A 22812-nucleotide genomic window follows, 5' to 3' on the forward strand; every position below is an offset into this window, starting at 1 on the left:
CTGATGCACAGTACTGTACATCACTCTACAAGTAAAATTTGCATTGTTAGCTGCCACAAATGGAAGATGAGTCTTGTGAGTACTCTGATTTCCTGGTTTGAGTTGGAGTTGCTACAGGGTTAATCTTTGGAATGCTAGTGTAGAAAGTATTAAAAATTTGACTAAATGAACACTTTTTTCATATTTATTAACATATATAAGCAGATTTCTTGTTTTCAATTTGTTGGAGGTCACATTTGCCAGAAAGTTCCAATTATAAGTTCTACCCAGTGATATTTTATTGTTCGTGCCATCTTCTTTCATTGACTGGATATGGCTGATATGTATCTTGATGTACGATGGTGGTTTGATAAGTCTGTATTACCGATGCATCCGATTCCAACTGTCTGCTTTGACCCATGACGTCACCAATATGGCAGAAACGACCATTCTCAATGTCTCCAATATGGTGTCTATGACGTCAATACATAAACACGACAGCAAACATGAAAATACATATAAAAACAACAAACACACCTCTCTCCAAAAATATAAACTAACGGGATCAGCGCAGGAAATTGGGGGCCTTTGGGTGGAAATATAAACACATACGGACACACACTATGATCCCAAACCACACAAGATGACGACATAAAAACACCACAAAATTCCCAAATTCTGCTACACTCACAATATCGACATGAATTGATCACTTCCCTTTACTTAAATAGCTCAACTGCAATTGTTGATACCACAAAATGAAAACCAACTGCTCCAAAAATTATAATCGCACGGCAACTATCGATATCACAAAAACCAACACCTAAAATAACAAATAATTGGAATTGGACACTTCCCTTGACCTATATAGGTCAGCAGCAGCTCTAGATACCAAAACACACACAGCTACGATGACACATTGGAATTGGGCACTTCCTATGACCTATATAGCTCAAATACAGCTGACAGTACCAATAAAATCCAGATCGAGTACTTCCCCTAAGATACATAAATCAGCCACAAGTGCCGATACCAAAACATCAACCACCAATGCATGCAGTAAATAACACTGACCCAACAACACATTTAAACCACACCGAACATCATAAAACACACACACACACACACACACACACACACACACACACACACACAAAACAAACTCACAACCTACCAACCCACCCACCCCCCCCCCCCCCCCCAACCTTCTCCCCTCCCCCCCAGAAGAAGGAAAAAAAAAAAAAACACCAACAGTCCCTGGTCCGAGATGCAGAAACTCGGGCCAACCCCATATTTTGCTTGCATACACTGCATTTCACTGTCTTGCCCCAAGCCCAAAAAGTTGCAGAAACTGAATGACGGGCAATATGTCCCCCATTTCAGCCCGCAGACATGCACTATTAAACTTGGAAGTCATATCCATACCTAATAAAAGAAGCCTCAAATTGAATTAAATGACTTACCACGCGACAAACAGCAAACAACACCGCAATAACAGAAACTTCATTCTTAACTCAATGAAACCAATTTCCATTCTTCTGTAACAGTCACAACCGATAAATGCACACCTCAAGCACCGACACCCAAATGAACCCAATACACCACATAACATGCGGCCATACACACATCACTCGAGGACACCACCAGCTGCAACAAGATGACATCTACAAACACAACTCACTCATAAACTGAACTCCGCACCCTTATGATGTCACACACCACAAGACCCTTACGTGCCTGTGGGTGGGATCAGATGACTCCGTTGACCTGATAAGTCTGGTAAAAGAAAGTCTGTTCCATAAACAACTCGTCTTACTCATTGACATAGTGTCCTTTGAAGCATATATACATATATAATAGTGATCATTCAGCTTTTTCATTCCATTGGAAAAACATGTTATTTCAAATACTCGTTGAGTGCCACTCATGTCCTCATTTGATGAAAATTTCTTCTCAGCAAGCCAAAGTTTCAAGTTACAGAACAGGAAGAAGTCACTTAGAGCTATGTCCAACAATTAGGGTGGATGAGGTACCAATTCAAAGCTCAGTTTATGCATTTTGACCATTATTATCTATGATGTGTGAGATTGTGCATTATCCTGATGAAAGAGTACATTTGTGCGTATTAACCTTGGTCTTTTTTTGGCTAACTCAAGTTTAAAAGATCCAACAGTGAAGCATAATAGAGTCCAGTTATAGTTCTGCTTTTCCCAAGTGATCTGTGGAGGTTATTCCTTGGGAACCCCAAAAAATCAGTGGCCATCACCTTACCAGCTGCCAAAATGGTCTTTGTCTCATCTGGTGCACTTTCAACAGTCTTTGTCCATTGTTTTGACTGCTGTATTAACTCTGGTGTGTAATGATGAATACAGGTTTCATCTACAGTTACAAATGATCACAAAAAGTCTTCCGTATTATGATTAAACATCGCCAGAGATTGCGTGGAAATGTTGTGCTGGATGCGCGTTTTGTCAACAGTGAGCAGTTGCGGCATTCACCTTACACACAGCTTCTTCTTAGCCTGTTCTCTGTGCAGCTTACTATGCACTCACTTACTAGAGATGCCTGCAGTCTCGGTATTCTCATGAATTTTTACTCAATGGTCTTGCATTACCATATCATGGAGTTGGTCTGTGGTTTCCTTTGTGGTGACCTCTGTTGGCAGCCAGAGCATGCTTAGTCTTCAGTGATTGTCCGACCACATTTAAATTTATTTATCCAAAAGTAAATGGTCTTCAATGATGGTGCAGAGTCCACTTGAATTTCATCCAATTTTGTTTTGATGTGCAGCAGTCCAACCTGTCAAATGAAAATGTTTAATAATAGCATAATACTTGGTTTCCTCCATTTTCAGTCACAGTCAACACATTGACAGATTCAGAAAGCTGTTACCAATTAATTTTATGCTGTCCATTGTTAAAATTCTTTGTATAATCCTTAGAATAATCAAGTTTATCAACCATGAAGGTACAACAAAAATGTTTCCCTCTTTAATGGAAATTTACCTCACTTACAATGTTTGTGTGAGCCACAAAAAATTCTTACTTTGATCATCCTTCTTAGATCTTTTGAAAGGAATATCCTCATACAGAATAGGTTCCTCCTAATTTAATTCAGTATTTAGGTGTGGAATGGTTTAACATTGATAATTTTAGGAAGTCTACTAGTGTTGTGTATAACGTAATTTGTAGTAAATTGTAACAGTTGTATATTATACAAACTTTTGCAGCAATTTGTTTTCCCATTATTACATTATTGGTACTTACATGATTTGTACAATATTTTCACTTTTCAGTTTGTTGATGTGTTCGAAATTTCACAACTGTGATGAAAACCAAGCTCTCACGAAGCCATCTACTGATATGTAATATTGTGTTTGCACATGTTCTATTGTGTTCCATTAGGATCCCCATTCAACAGCAGAGAATATTGTCAATATTTGCCATACAGTAGCACTTGCCTACATTGATACGTAAGTCTGTTGGTCAGTATAACCTCGATGAAGGATAGACATTAAGTTAGCTTTGAAGAATCTGGCAATTTGGCAACTTTTAAATAGGAAAGGAGGCGTAAAACCAGAAATATTTTGACCTATTAGATTGGGCTGACAAGCTTGAAGAAGATACTTTCAGGTTTCAAGTCTTAAGTTCTTGGCTGAGCTGAAAAATTTGACCAGTTTTTACTACCGGTAATAACTTAGGGCTGTGAAACATGGATATGCCATGAGTTCATCATTAGAAGACTCACAGGATGTCAAAGAGGAATGGGTAAATCAATGTTGGGCTACACAAAGCAGTAGACATCAGATGTATAACAAATACCTCGAAAAGAATAAGTACCTCAAAATTGCAGTAGGCTGGTGATTTCATTGCACCGCTGCTACCTTTCACAGGTGATTTGTACACATCTGTACGTGATATTTTTCATTCCATGAGGTGCTGTAGATGTGTATATGTGTGCCCACTTGCTAACATCTTCATGCTCCTAACACGATCAGATGGGTGGCCACTCATGTCTCTGTATACTTCGGACGTGTTAACGCACAAGGCAGAAAGAGTGTCAAAGTAGCAAATATCTACATATACATCTATACTCTGCAAACCACCGGGAAATGCGTGGCTGAGGGTACACCCCATTGTACCAGTTACTGGATTTCTTCCTGCTCCATGTCGAGTGCTGTAAGAATGATAGATTGAATGACTCTGTGCATGATGTAATTATTCTAAACTTGTCCTCAGAATCCCCGTGTGAGCGATTTTTAGGGGGTTGTTGTTTTTTCCTAGAGCCATAATTTAAAGCCGATTGTTGGGACTTTGTTAGTAGACTTTCCCGAGATAGTTTACATCCATCTTCATGAGCCTGTCAGTTTAGTTTCTTCAGCATCTCTGTGACACTCTCACAGGTAAAACAAACCTGTGACCATTCACACTGCCATTCTTTGTACAGGGTGTTAGAAAAAGGTACGGCCAAACTTTCAGGAAATATTCCACACACCCACAAATAAAGAAAAGATGTTATGTGGACATGTGTCCGGAAACACTTAATTTCCATGCTATACTGACGAAACTAAAATGAGCTCTAACATGGAAAGTAAACGTTTCAGGACACATGTCCATATAACATATTTTCTTTCTTTGTGTGTGAGGAATGTTTCCTGAAAGTTTGGCCGTACCTTTTTGTAACACCCTGTGTATGTTCAATATCCCCTATTGCACACATTTGATATGGGTCCCATACAGCAATATTCTAGAATGGGTTGCACAAGCGATTTGAAAACAAGCTCCTTTGTAGACTGACTGCACTTACCCAGTATTCTGTCAATAAACTGAATGATCATAATGACCATTTCGTTTCATATCCCTACAAAGTGTTACGTTCAGTTACTTGTACAGGTTTTCCAACTCCAACTGTGACTCATTGATATTATAATTATAGGGTACCAAGTTCTTTTCATTTTGTGAAGTGCACAATTTTACATTTCTGAACATTTAAAGCAAGTTGCCAATCATTGCACCACTTTGAAATCTTATCAAGATGCAACTTCTTTGAGACAGTGCTCATTATACATAACTGCATCACCTGCAAAAAGTCTGAGGTTATTATTAATATTGTCGGCAAGGGCATTAATATGCAGTTTGCCCCCAAGTCCTCAGTAGTTTCCTAATGTTCATCCTATGTACATTTGCTGCTGTGCTATTGTTTGGGTTTCTGTTTTCACCTTTGTTGTTGACTGAGAAAACAGCATGCCATTGTGGTTGTACAGAGGAAGAAATTATGAAAATGGTGACAGGCAATTATCTCTTATACTACTTTACATCAGAAGATAAAGGAACTTCAGCAGAGTAGGCTTAATAATGAATAAAAAAAATAGGAGTGGTGGTAAGCTACTGCAAACAGCATAGTGAACGCATTATTGTGGCCAAGATAGACACGCAGCCCATGACTACTACAGTAGTAAAAGTTCATATGCCAACTAGCTCTGCAGATGAGGAAGAAATTGATGAAATGTATGATGAGATAAAAGAAATTATTCAGGTAGTGAAGGGAGATGAAAATTTAATAGTCGTGGGTGACCGGAATTCGAGAGTAGGAAAAGGGAGAGAAGGAAACATACTAGGTGAATATGGATTGGGGGTAAGAAATGAAAGAGGAAGCTGCCTAGTAGAATTTTTTACAGATCATAACTTAATCGTAGCTAACATGTGGTTCAAGAATCATAAAAGAAGGTTTTATACATGGAAGAATCCTGGAGATACTAGAAGGTGTCAAATAGGTTATATAATGGTAAGACAGAGATTTAGGAACCAGGTTTTAAATTGTAAGGCATTTCCAGGGGCAGATGTGGACTCTGACCACAATCTATTGGTTATGAACAGTAGATTAAAACTGAAGAAACTGCAAAAAGGTGGGAATTTAAGGAGATGGGACCTGGATAAACTGACTAAACCAGAGGTTGTACAGAGTTTCAGGGAGAGCATAAGGGAACGATTGACACGAATGGGGGAAAGAAATACAGTAGAAGAAGAATGGGTAGCTTTGAGGGATGAAGTAGTGAAGGCAGCAGAGGATCAAGTAGGCAAAAAGACGAGGGCTAGTAGAAATCCTTGGGTAGCAGAAGAAATATTGTGAAAGGAGAAAATATAAAAACACAGTAAATGAAGCAGGCAAAAGGAATACAGTCTCAAAAATGAGATCGACAGGAAGTGCAAAATGGCTAAGCAGGGATGTCTAAAGGACAAATGTAAGGATGTAGAGGCTTATCTCACTAAGGGTAGGATAGATACTGCCTACAGGAAAATTAGAGACCTTTTGAGAAATGAGTCACTTGTAAGAACATCGAGAGCTCAGATGGAAACCCAGTTCTAAGCAAAGAAGGGAAAGCAGAAAGGTGGAAGGAGTATATAGAGTGTCTATACAAGGGCGATATACTTGAGGACAATATTATGGAAATGGAAGAGGAAGTAGATGAAGATAAAATGGGAGGTACAATACTGCGTGAAGAGTTTGACAGAGCACTGAAAGACCTGAGTCGAAACACGGCCCCGGGAGTAGACAACATTCCATTGGAACTACTGATGGCCTTGGGAGAGCCAGTCCTGACAAAACTCTTCCATCTGGTGAGCAAGATGTATGAGACAGGCGAAATACTGTCAGACTTCAAGAAGAATATAAAATTCCAATCCCAAAGAAAGCAGGTGTTGACAGACGTGAAAATTACTGAACTATCAGTTTAATAAGTCACAGCTGCAAAATACTAACGCGGATTCTTTACAGACGAATGGAAAAACAGGTAGAAGCCGACCTCGGGGAAGATCAGTTTGGACTCCGTAGAAATGTTGGGACATGTTAGGCAATACTGACCCTACGACTTATCTTAGAAGAAAGATTAAGGAGAGGCAAACCTACGTTTCTAGCATTTGTAGACTTTACGAAAGCTTTTGACAGCGTTGACTGTAATACTCTCTTTCAAATTCTAAAGGTGGGAGGGGTAAAATACAGAGAGCGAAAGGCTATTTACAATTGGTACAGAAACCAGATGGCAGTTATAAGAGTGGAGGGACATGAAAGGGAAGCAGTGATTGGGAAGGGAGAGAGACAGGGTTGTAGCCTCTCCCCGATGTTATTCATTCTGTATGTTGAGCAAGCAGTAAAGGAAACAAAAGAAAAATTTGGAGTAGGTATTAAAATCCATGGAGAAGAAAAAAAAACTTTGAGGTTCGCCGATGACAATGTAATTCTGTTAGAGACAGCAAAAGACTTGGAAGAGCAGTTGAATGGAATGGACAGTGTCTTGAAAGGAGGGTATAAGATGAACATCAACAAAAGCAAAACGAGGATAATGGAATGTAGTCAAATTAAGTTGGGTGATGCTGAGCGAATTAGATTAGGAAATGAGACACTTAAAGTAATAAAGGAGGTTTGCTATTTGGGGAGCAAAATAACTGATGATGGTCGAGTAGAGAGGATATAAAATGTAGACTGGCAATGGCAAGGAAAGCGTTTCTGAAGAAGAGAGATTTGTTAACATCGAGTATAGATTTAAATGTCAGGAAGTCGTTTCTGAAAGTATTTGTATAGAGTGTAGCCATGTATGAAAGTGAAACATGGATGATAAATAGTTTGGACAAGAAGAGAATAGAAGCTTTCAAAATGTGGTGCTACAGAAGAATGCTGAAGATTAGATGGGTAGATCACATAACTAATGAGGAGGTATTGTATAGAATTAGGGGGAAGAGGAGCTTGTGGCACAACTTGAGAAGAAGGGACCGGTTGGTAGGACATGTTCTGAAGCATCAAGGGATCACAAATTTAGCATTGGAGGGCAGCGTGGAGGGTAAAAATCGTAGGGGGAGACCAAGAGATGAATACACAGATTCAGAAGGATGTAGGTTGCAGTAAGTACTGGGAGATGAAGAAGCTTGCACAGGATAGAGTAGCATGGAGAGCTGCATCAGACCAGTCTGAGGACTGAAGACCACAACAATAACAAGCAGAGAACCAGACAATTCCATCTAAAGACTATTTCAAAAGTGTTGATAGACTAGTTGACATGCCAATATCATTACATGTAGGCATAAAGCCTTCTATAGACAGTAATTAAACATAGGATCTTGATGGAAACTGAAATAATTAATATGTATGCTTACTTAGTGATTGCATATTGTGATGTACAACAAAATGGGGTGTGATTAAAACTGATTAGCCCACATAGAATATCATAAATATTAATTACTTTCTTGTAACAGGGGACTACAGATTCTATGAATTTTTAAATGTCCTCTTCTTGCTTTCAGCTGTCAGAACCTTATTTTAGGATTGCAGTTTTGGCATTAAACCTATAAGTTGAAATCGTATGCTTGAAAATGGCTTAATGCCGAAATTGCAATTGAAAAATTAAATTCTAACAGTTGAAAGAAAGATGACATTTAAAGAAAATAAATATTAATGAGTGAAATGCCAAAGTATTGAGAGGTGAATTGTTTCATTGAGAAAAACTAAAGTTACTTTTATACGTTGATAGATAACAAAGTTTAGAGTATCAATCATATGGCAAAATATGCATCTCTTTCGTGTGCTATCATTTGGAGAAAAAACTTGTTTAGGTATCTTGAATCTTTTTTATGAAACATCGTGGGCTTCAAGACCTCATGATCCACATTGCACATGGAAGGAGCACTGCATGCACCCCTACTGTATATATAAAAATCAAATCTCGAGAATGGTGACACACATGCACTGCTGTCAGCTTTAATTACAATTTTGATGTGTTAGCTACATTTCATACACAGCAGTGAATGATCTGAAATGAAATATATGCAGAGTCCATGCAGTCTGTTTTTGCCTCTGAAAAATTCTATAAAAAAAATGTGCAATGCTTTACCTAATTTGATGCGGCAAAGTAACTAAGATGAATAACAAAACGAAATTCAGTCCTTGATTGAGCAAAGGTATCAGGCTGTAAGTTGTTCAATAATTAAATTTCTGAACCAAATAATTTTCTTAAAATCAGATGATTAGTATTTCATAGCAGCTGGCATTTCTGCTCAGGTGCTTCGCTGACAATTTTTGTAACATGGTTGTGCTGCGCACATCAGACAGAGAAATTACATCACACTGCTTCTTGATGGATCACTTGTCAATGTGTCCTCCTCCTGTGACAAAGTGTTCAGTTTGCTATTGTACATGAAATTATTGAAGGCGTCTAATGAAACAGAATCGATGAATATGGAGCAAAAAAGAAATTACTGTGGCCCTCAGCAGCTGCTGATGCATTAGTGATATCACAGATTCATCCTTTCCTTGAATTGTTATAGTTATGAATTAATGGAGAAGTAGAGGTATTATGGAATAGTAACTGTGAAAGAACACTAAGTTACTGAGGTGAACCCAAAGTGACACACCGCTTTTGTCATAGGCTTCTGCAATCCTACTAAAAGCTATGTTAAAGACGTACTTCTTTGGTCTGAAACCATATTGACACACCTGTGCGTTTGTCTATGCTGTAATTCATTATTCCCTCTTGAATTTTCTGTTTTTCAATTTTGTCTTCGCAGTAATTCGTTTTGTAGGAACCTCAGAGTGGAAAAACGTAAGGTGTCAGAGTAACTGTATCTTGTATCCGAGTTGGCAAAATCCAGAGTGGCAACCAAAATTATCATGCACAGTGCAGCAAAACTGGTTGACAGGAAGCAGTTGGAACATTGTCTCTCAGTGCAGGTAGCAGTGTATGGGGCTAACAAAGCCACGCTTAACACAAAGCGGCAAGCATATTCGTAGCTGTCAGAGGGTTAACACCTTATTTGAACAAGATGATACTCCTCACTTACAACTTTTAGTCAAGTACATGGGTTGTCCTAAGATGCTTAAAACTGGAGTCTACCCATAAATCGTATTAGAATAAAGCTTACCTGGATTAACCTGAGTTGTATTTAGACCATTACAAAATCTGTCTATATAATATCCCAGTATAAATATAATAGAGGGAAACATTCCACGTGGGAAAAATATATCTAAAAAGAAAGATGATGAAACTTACCAAACAAAAGCGCTGGCAGGTCGATAGACACACAAACAAACACAAACATACACACAAAATTCTAGCTTTCGCAACCAATGGTTGCCTCGTCAGGAAAGAGGGAAGGAGAAGGAAAGACAAAAGGATATGGGTTTTAAGGGAGAGGGTAAGGAGTCATTCCAATCCCGGGAGCGGAAAGACTTACCTTAGGGGGAAAAAAGGACAGGTATACACTCGCACACACACACATATCCATCCACACATACACAGACACAAGCAGACATATAAACCTCCCATGTCTGCTTGTGTCTGTGTATGTGTGGATGGATATGTGTGTGTGTGCGAGTGTATACCTGTCCTTTTTTCCCCCTAAGGTAAGTCTTTCCGCTCCCGGGATTGGAATGACTCCTTACCCTCTCCCTTAAAACCCATATCCTTTTGTCTTTCCTTCTCCTTCCCTCTTTCCTGACGAGGCAACCATTGGTTGCGAAAGCTAGAATTTTGTGTGTATGTTTGTGTTTGTTTGTGTGTCTATCGACCTGCCAGCGCTTTTGTTTGGTAAGTTTCATCATCTTTCTTTTTAGATATATCCCAGTATAAAATTTACATAAGAGGTTAGTTTTGGAAAAACAGTTTTACATATAAGTTGAGCATTAACAGTCACTGGTCATGATGGAGGAGGTACTCACCTGGTTTTATTGTTATTCCCATACAAAACATATCCCTCTGTCTCTCATATCAAAATAAAATAAAAAAAAAAAACTGGAATAAATTGCAGGCAGTGGTCTGTTTCGGTAAATACTGGAAAAACACAGTTATATTCACATATTTTGTACTAGGTTTGCGTTAAAACTACTCACTGCCAACTAGCAACCCCAACTTTTTAGCCACTGTCAGCAAAACACTTCAAAAAGTTATATAAACCTCCCATGGATATGTGAACTATACACAGTTTCCTTCATGTGCTATTAAAAAGTGTATTAAATGCTTTTGCAGCATGTTATATGCGAATAGCTAGGACTATTTAGATAAAGTGAATCTTAATTATGGTTGACAGATTTCAGTTTTTGGAACAAACTTTCATTAATAACCAGAAAATGGAGGATTTTTAAATTTGTCACCTGCTTCCTTTGTTGTGGTGCAACAAATCTGTTCCAATGTTAGTAAAAATATTTCTGATAGTTATGCCCTATAGTAAGAATATTAAAAACTTAAATTTAACTCAAGTAACTGAAAATAAATGGTTTCAAACTTTCTTTGTGTCACAAAATTTGATATTTAACCCTCCAGCAGGCACACCCACTGTTGTCACATGAGCAGGCGCGTTTTAAAATTTGCAACATGGTCATTTGTCAGTAAAAACAAACTTGTCTTAAACTATTATATTTATTGAAGAAAGCTGTTCATATTCACTATCTTCAACATTTATAACAAAAGGTTCTGCTCTTTTAGTTCTTTAAATAACAATTTAGCCAGTTTTTCTAACATACGTTCGATTTCATAACACCTTTCACAGACACTTTGTTTCCAGTTTAATTCCAGCAATGTTCAGAAAAGTGAAAAAGTAGGCAATGGCCATCTTGTAATTCCTTGAAATGGAATATCAGGCACAGATTGTAGCTATAACGTCAACTCCACCTTTTGTCATGTTGTACTCAATTACGATTGTAGGTTTGTGTGTTTCTTCATCCACTGTCGCCATGTCATGCACAACAGACTAAAGTATGATAGCACAGTTTTTACAAGGCACATATGAAATTAAGGTATTATCCTACTGAAATACAAACATTGCACTGCCATTTTTTTGTTTTGTTTGGGATGGATTCTGGAAGAATTTCAGGTCTGTTCTTTGTCATTATACCAATGCAAGTGATAGTATTCTGCAGAAAATATTCAGAAAGGGGATAGCTTGTGTACCAGTTGTCAGTTGTAAGGTTCCTGTTAGAATTTTCTATGGGCACCACATATCTTTTAATTATGTCTTGAGGAGCATTAGATACCGATATTGTCCAAACCGCATACAGATAAAAAAAATAGAAACCTATTGTAACTCATTGCAGTCCTAAGCAGTAGCAATTCTGTTCCACCAGCTGCCCAGAGTTCCAGTGCATTAGCATGATGGGATTTTGTTCTTCATCTTAAAAAAAATCACAAACACAGCCATTATTTCGTCACTTTATTACCTCTTTGGCGCAAGAATTGATGTGTGTCTCGCTGTTTATTTATATACATATTTGTATAGTTTACGATTTATTGATAAAGTCAAGGTCAATTACTTTCGAAAAAGCACTAACTTCGTCAGTTATACTCCTCACCTTTCGCTTTGGATCTGGTGGAATTTGTACAATGTTTTTTTCTTGGGTTTGATGTTTTAGCACACTCGCTTGTACACCAAAGTGAAACTTTGTCTTTTCAATAAAGAACACTTGTACATCTGCTCTCTCTTAGAGATTATCACCATCCTCACCTTCAAGTTCGAATTCACTGCCATGGTCCTATTCAGTGTTTTCATCACTCAAATCTACTTTATTTTCCTCAAAGTCTGAAAAGTCTGGATAGACTTTACCATCACTTTCTCCGAGCAGTTTGCCAATTTCTTTGGATTTGAATTTGAACAAAACATCAAAGAAATGAAATGAATAAATATATTCATATGTCGGTGTAACCAAAGTAATGTTTAATGTGCATCTATAAACAACGAGCAAGTATAGTTAATTTTTTTGTTCACTTTTCTCTGGGCATTGACTGCTGGAACAAAGCCTGCAACTCATTGTTTTCAATTCAGAAAACAAACTGACAAAGCTAACCAAATGAAATGAAGCCACTTTAACACTGTCGAGAAAACATCAGCTATGGAATACATGTCAGCAATGGTGCAGTAGCTCAAGATTTAGGCATTGATTAGGCATAAAAACTGCTGCTGTTGTACATTTTACAACAGCACACCTGCTTGAGGATTAATCCACATTTGTTGTAGACATTTTGTTTTATTCTTGTACACATCATTGACTCTTCGTAAATGTTTGCTCCAATACTACCCACAAGGGTTCAATAATGTTAAAGTCCGGGGACTGTGGTGATCAGGGAAGACAATTCAGTTCAGTTGCATGCTCCTCATACCACAATTGTACTGTCCTGGCTGTGTGAATGGGTACATTATCGTCCTGAAATATGGCATTTTTGGAGAAAAACATTTGAATCATGGACCGCGCTAGGTCACCTAAAATGTTCACATAATCATTAGCTGTAACACTGCCATTGATAATAATGATGGGACCATCAGAATACCATGGTATGGCTGCCGGCACACTCACTTCCACCTCCATGCTTAACCCTTGGAATGAAGCAATCAGGATCATAGGCTTCTTTTGGCATTCTCCAGACATAAACCCGGCCTGAAGTTGGAAATAACAAAAACGTTGACTCGTCAGGTCATATGACGTGTTTCCACTGATCAACCGTCCAGGATTTATGCTCCTAACACCACGTTTTACACTTCTTTGTGTTGGTTGTCGTCGCTAATGATTTCGGTATAGCATCTCGTCCATGGATATTTACTTTATGGAGTTTTTGGTGGACAGTGTCGATAGATACGGGGTCTCGGAGATGGCTGCTGAGTTCTGCAATCACTTAAGATGCCATAGTTTTGTAATATTTTGATGCAATTCATGTTAGCGTACAGCGATCGCTATCATTTAGTTGCAATTTGTGCCCACCATTATGTTTACTCAATTATGTCTTTCCATGTTTTGTGTAGGCTGTCATGAGTGTTGAAAAAATTTCTCTTGAAATATTCTGTAAGTTGGCTGTGTTGGTTACTGATGCCCCCACAATCTGCTCTCTTTGGAACTCTGTTAGGTCTTTCATTGCACATCAACCTTGGCCTCTGAATGCAAACATTAAATGTGCAATACTCGTAAGCAACCTGCACTGATGCCTTGTCCATACTGAACACGCACAGTCCAGCACAAAACGTGCCTTACTTGCCATCCATACATCCCATTGTGATCACTGTTCACGTTATTTTGCCTATCCCCTGTAGGTTATTGTCTTTACCTAAGAATGTATGTGAAGTGTCAACATTCAGGTGTTAGTGCGCATTCTTTATTTTTGTGTGTGTCACTTCTAATTATTTTTGCTATGTAAATGTGCAGTTTAAAAGCGTAGTGTTGATGTTTTTCCCTGATATTTGGCACTCGCTGAAATAGTTCTATAATAATATTTGCTAATTCCACTGCTCACCAGATGGTACAGTTTACACAGTTCTTTTAATGTTATAAATATGGTTTTCTTTACAGATAGAAATCCACTCTACCCAACTCGACATTCTCTTCTCCGATCACAACGTGTGGTGCCTAGTATAGAGGAGAGAGCTAAAATCATGATAGGTAATGACTGATGCCTTTGAGGTGTCATTTCTAATAACTAAACAAGCACTATTGCTGTTGCTGAATAGTGCTTTGAGAATCATATAAGCGATTTATCAGTACTTATTCATCTGCTTATTGGATGTGTCTGTTGTGTTGCCTTAATTACACATGCTGCCTAAGAGTGGCTACTTGTATTGGAAATAATTGAATTCTGTTACAAATGACACTGATCCCGCTTCAGAAACAATGTGCGTGCGTACATGAGAGAGAGAGAGAGAGAGAGAGAGAGAGAGAATTTGTTGCATAGCGTTTGAGTAAGTCATCAATGAAAAAACAGATTAGTTTCGCATTTTTGAAATATAAATATGGATTCACATTTAAAAACACATTTTGTAGCTCAACATTGAATATTTAGGCCTCTAGTGCTTTTCGAACTTCCCATGAAAACTAGTAAAGCAAAACTTACTCTCATGTACAAAAATTTTCAAGAAATTTATAATTTCAGCTTGAATTAACCTGGAATTTTCAGGTAAATCTGTTGATGAAACAAAGTTGCTGTCCTTTGTCAGGTTGGGGTTTTGTGGAGAGAGTACTTCAGAGTACAGTGGGCCACTGATGAGCTTGGAACTTGATAAATCAGTTATTCCCAAGCTGTGGCTGGCCAGTGGTGGTCAGCTTGGAGGATAAATATGTTTAGCGTAGATGAATAAAACTCAAAAGCATTGTATAATGCAGCTTAAGACAACTATGTGCCAAGCAAGGCATAGAAAATAAGCATTGTATTTCAATAGCCATGGTAGAAAGTTACTACAAAAGCAAAGAGAGCAGCATCACAGATTTAAGCCTATCAGAGAAGCATAAGCTAAACACAGTGAAAAACAAACATCAAGAGAACAATGCGAGAAGTGTTCTATGAATGTAAGTGTAAGATTTTGCAAACTAATCATACCAAAAAGTCTTAAGATTGTATGTCAGTAAGCAGATCCAAATTGCCTATTCATTCCCTCAGTGACCATACTGACACCAAAACAGAAGATGACAGATAAGGCTGAAATAATGAAGTCGCTCTTCCAAAACTTATTATTATTGTTTGTGTATCTGCACAGACATGGCAGTGCCACTAAACTGTCATGTCAGCACCAATGCACATATTCCGACCAATGAATGGTTCTAGGGCAGGAAACTGGGGAGCTGAATGCCAGAAGAGGGAAGACCCATTGTGCGGCCAGTCTATGAGCAGCAGAGTGTAGGAACATCGTATAGAGATTGGCATGGAGAAATCACTAATGCAACCAGTGTGAACAATTGAAATAACGAGAATGTATAACCAAGAGCATGGTATTATGAGGAAATCAGGTCTGTGTCCATTGATCTCGGTGTAAGAATTGCTTGGTCTGGTAAATATACTCAGACCACTGAAACATGTCATTACCCAAGCACCGTAAAGTTGGTGATATAACTAACAAACAAGTGAGGAACACAAGGCACTGTCACCAAAATGGTTATTCACAAAGTGAAAATCCGTTGCACTGTGGAGTGCTGTTAGATAATCAGACTTTGGGTGCAAGAATTTTATGAGCAAGAAAAAGAATTTCTATCTGTTCATCAACATGTCAATTCCTGCTGATAAATTTTACAGCGTTTCTCAAAAACTCTAGGAGTTGGTCAAAGAACAGTTATAAGGAAAGGGTTGCTATTTCAAAATTTGTGGTACTGAGGTAAAGAGTGTTTAACTAAGCCCTTATGGAGAAATAGTGTGGTTTTAAGTATTCCGGAAAAGGAAAAAACCCAGCCTTGTCCAGTAATTGATCTTGATTCTTTCCACACCAATGCAGTTCATCAGCACATTTACAGATGTTATAACAGGGAAGAATACTCCACAATAGCAAAGTTGCTAATTTCTTTAAAAAAATGTGAACTTCTCTCAGGGGAGAAAACACCACTTAAAACGATGTTAGAAAGTATTGTCATTTGCTTTAAAAAGTAAGACGGATGAAAACTGTTACTCAGAAAAGCCCATGTCTTTGCAGCTCATAGCATTTTTTTTACACAATGTTGTAGTAAAGGATATATACACACAATTACATGGTTAGATGAAACTGATATCAACATTGGAGAATCAGTTGATAAATGCTAGTGGACAGTTGATACTCCAAATAGCAGCTGCCATCGGCCAACAGGAGGAGGATCCCAATTAATTGTGGCCCATGCAGGTTCTGCAAACTGTTTTGTGGATGAAGAACTTTCAGTTTTTCAACTTGGAAAAACCTACGACTATCATGAGGATATGGACCACCCATGATTTCTGCCATGGTTTAAAATTTTGTTACTCCAGTTCAGTGTTCTGACAGTGTTTGTGTTGGACAATGCATCTCACCATTCATATGGTAATTAGGCTACTGCCTTTCTATTGCCATTTAAACTCAATTGAACTGATCTGGAATGATGTCAAGGCATACATTAGGAATAACAAGACATTTACAATAACAGAAGTGGACAGGCTGCTATGTCGTTTTGCTAATGTAGACACCACCTCATGGAGGAAAGAAGTAGACCAATGTTGGTAAACTCATAAGAGAAGCACAGATTATACACAGAAATAAGAGTGAGAAAGAACAATTAATGATTTCTCTTGATGGTGGTGATTTAGGTGCCAATTCCAATGATAGTGAAGGAGAACTGGGTGGAATTGTGACACTGACGTCATAAATTGGTGAATTAATTCTTTCTCTCTGCAACTGAGTGGGCTAAGGATCTTTTGCTTTATTTCGTTTTACGACTGTGGATAGCGTGTTTTATGATGATGTGTGCTTAGGTTTACATTATTGTACGACATTTTATATGCAGCTATTACGGTAACAATTCATAATGACTTTGTATAGACATTCTCATTAACTTCGGGTGTTTTTATTTCTTGGTTTCATATACCACAAAACACTTCTTCTCAGTCATTCTCTCCATTGTTAGAAAAATGTACTGTGTTGTACTTACATATATATTAAGTGACTGCTTTTGTACATGATGATTGTTGCTGACATTTTAAAAGTATACTTTGGAGCTGTGGGTGTGTGCAATGGCAGCTATTGCAACCTCACAATCACAGTATAGCCAACTACACGCAGGCTGTCAAGTGACATGTTTCACCAGCCCAGGAATAAATACCTGGGTCAGCAGGTCTCTCTGTACTATATACATTATAGCTTTCCACATTACTCTGCAAGCAGTTCCAGGCAGAAACAGTCATCACCTCTTGTTCACATTCCATGAGTGTCGATGCAGCCTGAACAGTAGTTTTCATGGTATGGTTTTAATGTGCATAATGGGAACAAAAATATTGTGTGTAAAAATATCATAGTAAGGTAATGATTAATTGAAGTTGCTACAAACACAGGCTTCAGTGTCACCTCGGGTGGATTCTTGAAAGCTTGAAGCCATAGGAATGAAATCGTGGCGTTTTGTCATGCCACATGCTGGAGCCACTGTGATGTTTTCCTTCCTGTGTGTGACGATGTCTCCCTAAAGGGCTCTGTCAATGTACTTCTTATCTACATGAGGTAGAGATCACACAGTTGCTGTGACCTTTGTACTTAGTTAGTTTATTCGTAAATTGCCTGCAAATTGATGCCCTGCAGGTAATGCAGCAATGTTGGTGATTTGAGGAGACAACATGTATTATTGGACTTTAATTACAGTTGCATTGTCTGTGTCTAGTCTTTTCCACAGGTGCAATCCCTTGTTGCCACCTGCTCATTCCTCCCCCACCTCCTTGCCACCTGACAGAACTGTAAACAGTAGTTGCTTTTAGTTTGCACCGAGTAACAGTGTTTAGATTGCACTAGATACTGGAAAGCTTTATTGCACATTAGTGCTGAGATACAGGCAGAGGTATCTTTCAGAATATGTCCACTTTTGTGCTATCTGACTATAACATTCCAGGATGTTGACTGTCCTTTTGGGATATGTCTCATTTTCATTCATTGACACCATTGCAGTAACATATTGAGACAACTGTATAATTTTATTTCTGTGTATTAATTTTTCATTGTCACACAGTGTGTCTCATTCATTAATTTAATTTTTATTCTTCATATTGTTTCACAGATGGAGGAAAACGCAAATTGAAACGCACCTACAGTGATTCTGTGTTGTTGCCATTCAGTGAATGTCAGGAATTTCAGGAGTCGGGTGTTGATAGCAGTGCAGATGGTGAATGCTTTGGTGAGGCGGTCCTTACATTGCATTTAGTTGACAATAAAGCCACTCGACTTTCATCTGCCGAGTCTGTTCAGACAGAGGACCAGAATAACACAAGTAGAGTATTCACTCCTTACATGGCTACTGGCGCAGGTCGTGTGTCTAAGTCAATTGTGGGTGCCACACATGTTGGTGGTGCAGTGACTTGTGAGAAAGAGGCCATTGTGCAATGTACTGATCCTGTTTCCCAAGTAACGAATCGTTGTCAAATTGGAACTGAGCCTCATGGAAATAAACTGATCAGGCATCATTCAGAATCATGTGTTGGTAAGACATCGATATGTGTGAAAAGGAGATTGGTTAAAGTAGCACCACTGAGTATGCATAAAATTAGCAGTATGGAGCACAACTCTCCTGAACATGGTGCAAGCATCCATAAATCGTTCACTACAGCACCACAAAAATCAGAATTAATGGCACAACAAGCCTCTTGTGTGCAGCCTGCTACAAACTTCAATCATTCAGTCTTAGTGCCGTATACAGCTCCAACAAACAGCTGTACAGATGGATTGTACATTGTTGACAATCCTTGTATAAAAACATCAGATGCCGTATGCCCATCTAATGATTCCTTTGTAACCAATGATCAAAATAAAATTACCTCTTCCCCTGTCATATCGACCATTGTGATGCCGACAGTAAACCAGCCCCGTATAATACTGACAGAAGAAATGCTAAGAAATGGCAGAAGATTAATCAATATACCTGGAAAGAGTGATTCATTTAGTAGCAAACGGCAGTTGTTGCCGAAAGGTATTAATAATGAGCAAAGAGTTTTCCTGCAATCACCACCAGTTGCTGCGAAAAATACAGATTATATTCCGTACCAGCCAAAATGGAAATTACCATATATTAAGAATGACTCGCACATTGTGACAAAGGATTTTTTCAGTGAAGTGAACAAACGTAGTTCTTTCGTTGCTCAAAACAAATGTTCTTACAGTGTGGTAACTGGAAATGACACAAATGGACATAGCAGGTTACATTTAAGTCCAAACATTGACGTAAAATGTGACTTTGTTCAAGAAGAGACTGGCACTGTAGTAGGCCAATCTAGTGTAGACAATAAGCAATATACAACACTAACGTATTCAGGGGAACAAGGAAATTATAGTGCAAATCAAAAACAGTTTTCACAGTATATGTCTGTTGTCTCAGATGATCACTGTTACAATAGGCAAGGAGATAAAAGTTCCTTACAGACTGCTGATTGTACTTCTGGCCTAGCTGGTGAGGAGAAAATTGTGCTCCCACATGTGGTTCCTGGAGAGCTGTACACAGCTGTTAAAGTTGGCTCTGTTCTGCAGCTTGTGCCTGTCAGTAGTAACTCACTGGTTACTAAAATATAAACATTACGGAATGTTCTACATTATTTGTATGTGCAATACATTTTTAAATTTATGAAAAATCTATTGACTTAAAATTTATACTGAAATGTATGTGCATTAGAGAATTAATATTATCTAATGTAAAACGAAAAATTGAACTTCTTTCGTTGCGGATAAATTTTATTAATATATATATGTTTCTTCAGACTATTTCAGTCTTCCGTTCAGTCATGCATCAAGTTTCTTTGGTTAAATATTTGAGATAAAATTGAAATTTCTCTCTGTTCTGGTACTCATTGTCATACCCAATGTCAAATTTTATGTAAAGTGCATATTTATGCATCAGTTAAGGGAAAACAGTCAATGTCTTCGTTTACTGGAATATTTTCCAGTAAACTCCGTACTTTTATCACTATATTTTAGATAAAATTTTATTTTATGTTTACAGTTAGGAATATGATGAGGAGGTAAATTGTTCTTATTGTGCAACACAGTAAAACAGCATTTAAATGGAATGTTGGACATTAGTATTGACAGTCTGCACACACTTAATTGGAGTATTAACACAGTTTGTCAGACATGTTTGAAATAACAGCTTCAAATTACTGAAGAGTTTAATTTTTTATTTAGTGAAAAATTTTGTTGAAATAGTTTGTGATACAGTAGTTTCTGGCTTCATCTGCCTCAAAGACATTAAGTAATATTGGATCCCAGGTAATATTGCATTGTCATTTTTGTGCACTTCTGTAAATTAATTACTGTTTTCCCCTGTCACTGCAAGTGTTTTTAATTCCTTGGCATGACCTTGATATGCTGTAGATACTGCAGTGGACTGGTGGTGCATTTTGCACCCAAGAATGAAAATATGCTCATAAATTACTCACAATATAGTAATTATTTTTGTAGTTTGTTGTTAATAGGATAATATTTATGTTGTTTGTGGATGTACTGAAACTTCATGTTATGTAAGCTCATGCTTACAAGAAAACTTGGGGATATAAGCCAGAATCAGCTGTTATTCTCAGAGAATTGAATAACATCTGGAAAATTGGGTGCGCGCGCACACGCACGCGCACACACACACACACACACACACACACACACACACACACACAATAACTAACATAATATGTAATGAGAATAAATCACTGGTGACCAGACTTACATGACAAATAGCTTAAGATAATGTCCCTGTCCACTGCTCTGTGACTTCTACACTCGGTAAATAGTGATATCTTAATATTATATTATACCATTGCATAAAACAAGTAGTTTGGTGTGGATTATTACAGATTATTGATCCAAGGAATGTGCAAATTATTGAATAGACATTCACAACCTATAGCTGCCTCTCTTTGAGGAAAAGGCCTTACCTGTTTTGCAATACATGCATCTTTCCCTCCATTCAGTGATTTTGTTTTGTGTGCACTGAATGCGGCTCCTGCTTCACTTTGTTGAATTCTGTTTCAGTTGTTATTTACTATTCTACCTATGTCTTCTAGTCAGTTATTTCGGGATGAGAATTGATATTGTCAGCTTGAAATGTTTTCAGTTTTTGTTCTCATTCTGTCATTTATATATAGTGGTAATGCACTGAAGAGTTCTGTCTGCTAAATATTCATTCAACAATCTATTGCAGAGGCTTCAGTTAAATCTTTCTGTAGTTATAAAAGATGCACTAGATTTTTCTACCTTTCTCGTTACGTTCTGCACAAAATGACGTACTTTGGGAGTGACGCCACAGAGATTATTTTATTGTTGAATATTGTTTAATGGTAATATTAATCCAATTCAGGAAATTTTCTTCATGTTTTGGCCTGTGAGGTTGCATTCTTCTGTCACTATTCATAGATTTAAAAAAATTGCAATGAGAGTAAGGCAGATATTTTCTGGGTACTTAAAAGAGTGGTATAATTTTTCTTGCAATACATTTTTCTGTAGCCAGTAGCACATCCAGTGTAACAAGAACAGTTGCTTGAGAAATATCATTAGTTTTCATGAGGTAGTTGAAGAAATGTTTCAGTTTATACCAAAATTTGTAAAACTTATGTGCTACAACATTCATTTTTAATGAATTGAACTGCTATGTTAATATGGGTTATCAGCTTAGAATAGTATATTTTGAAATGCTCATAAAAGCATATTGAGTCCTATTTACAGCATATTGTGCACATTCATTAGCTATTGCAGCATCAGTACTGGTTTAGTCTCAAGATTTCTATAACGTTGTAGCAAGTTACAAAGTAGGAAAATATTGTAAATTTGGGATATTTTTTCTGCAAAATGCCGTTCGGGCAGTTTCAACATCAGGATCATTACGCCATGTAATCACTGTAGTTCCAGGTGCCCCCCTCCGCTGCCACCAAACAAAACACACTCTCATACATACATTTAAATCTATTTTTTGTGTCATTAGACAAACGGAGATAGAAACAAAGGAGTAAGTGGCTCTATATCAAAGCTGTGCAAATTTTCTGAGCATTTAATTGTGTCTCTAGTGATTGACTAACATTTACATATAGGCTGCACTGTTAAAATGGCAAGCATGTGGTTACTGTGATTGAAAGTGAAGCTGCATATTTATATTATTACTTTTTGGTCGTAGGAGATGTACAGTTGTAAGTTTATGCCAACTGTTTTTAATAGCGTTTTCAGAACCTCTCTTCCTTTAAATTTTAGACTCCTCCAGAGAACTAAAATTAATTAATTTCACATTTTCACTGTGGTATGTTTTTAGACAAACAACCTAATGTAGTATTATTTCCATCTGTCTGGTCCAGTTTAATTTTTTTCCTCATTATCGAACACGATGGAAGGTATATGATCTCAGAGATTCATAAATATTACTTGCAGCTGCTGCTGCTGC

General features: G+C 37.7%; 1 protein-coding gene across 1 annotated transcript in view; it reads left to right on the plus strand.

Moving 5' to 3' along the window:
- The window catches only part of LOC124606945, a 32751-nt gene extending 12716 nt beyond the window's left edge, over positions 1 to 20035 (plus strand). Inside the window, exons 6-7 of the mRNA XM_047139068.1 lie at positions 14293 to 14382; positions 18466 to 20035. Coding sequence (XP_046995024.1) covers positions 14293 to 14382; positions 18466 to 19967 — 1592 coding nt within the window. The 3' untranslated portion in view covers positions 19968 to 20035. The remainder of the gene's footprint in view (positions 1 to 14292; positions 14383 to 18465) is intronic.
- Positions 20036 to 22812: the final 2777 nt, after the last annotated feature.

The sequence above is a fragment of the Schistocerca americana genome, chromosome 3, assembly GCF_021461395.2.
Source record: "Schistocerca americana isolate TAMUIC-IGC-003095 chromosome 3, iqSchAmer2.1, whole genome shotgun sequence".
Lineage (NCBI taxonomy): Eukaryota > Metazoa > Arthropoda > Insecta > Orthoptera > Acrididae > Schistocerca > Schistocerca americana.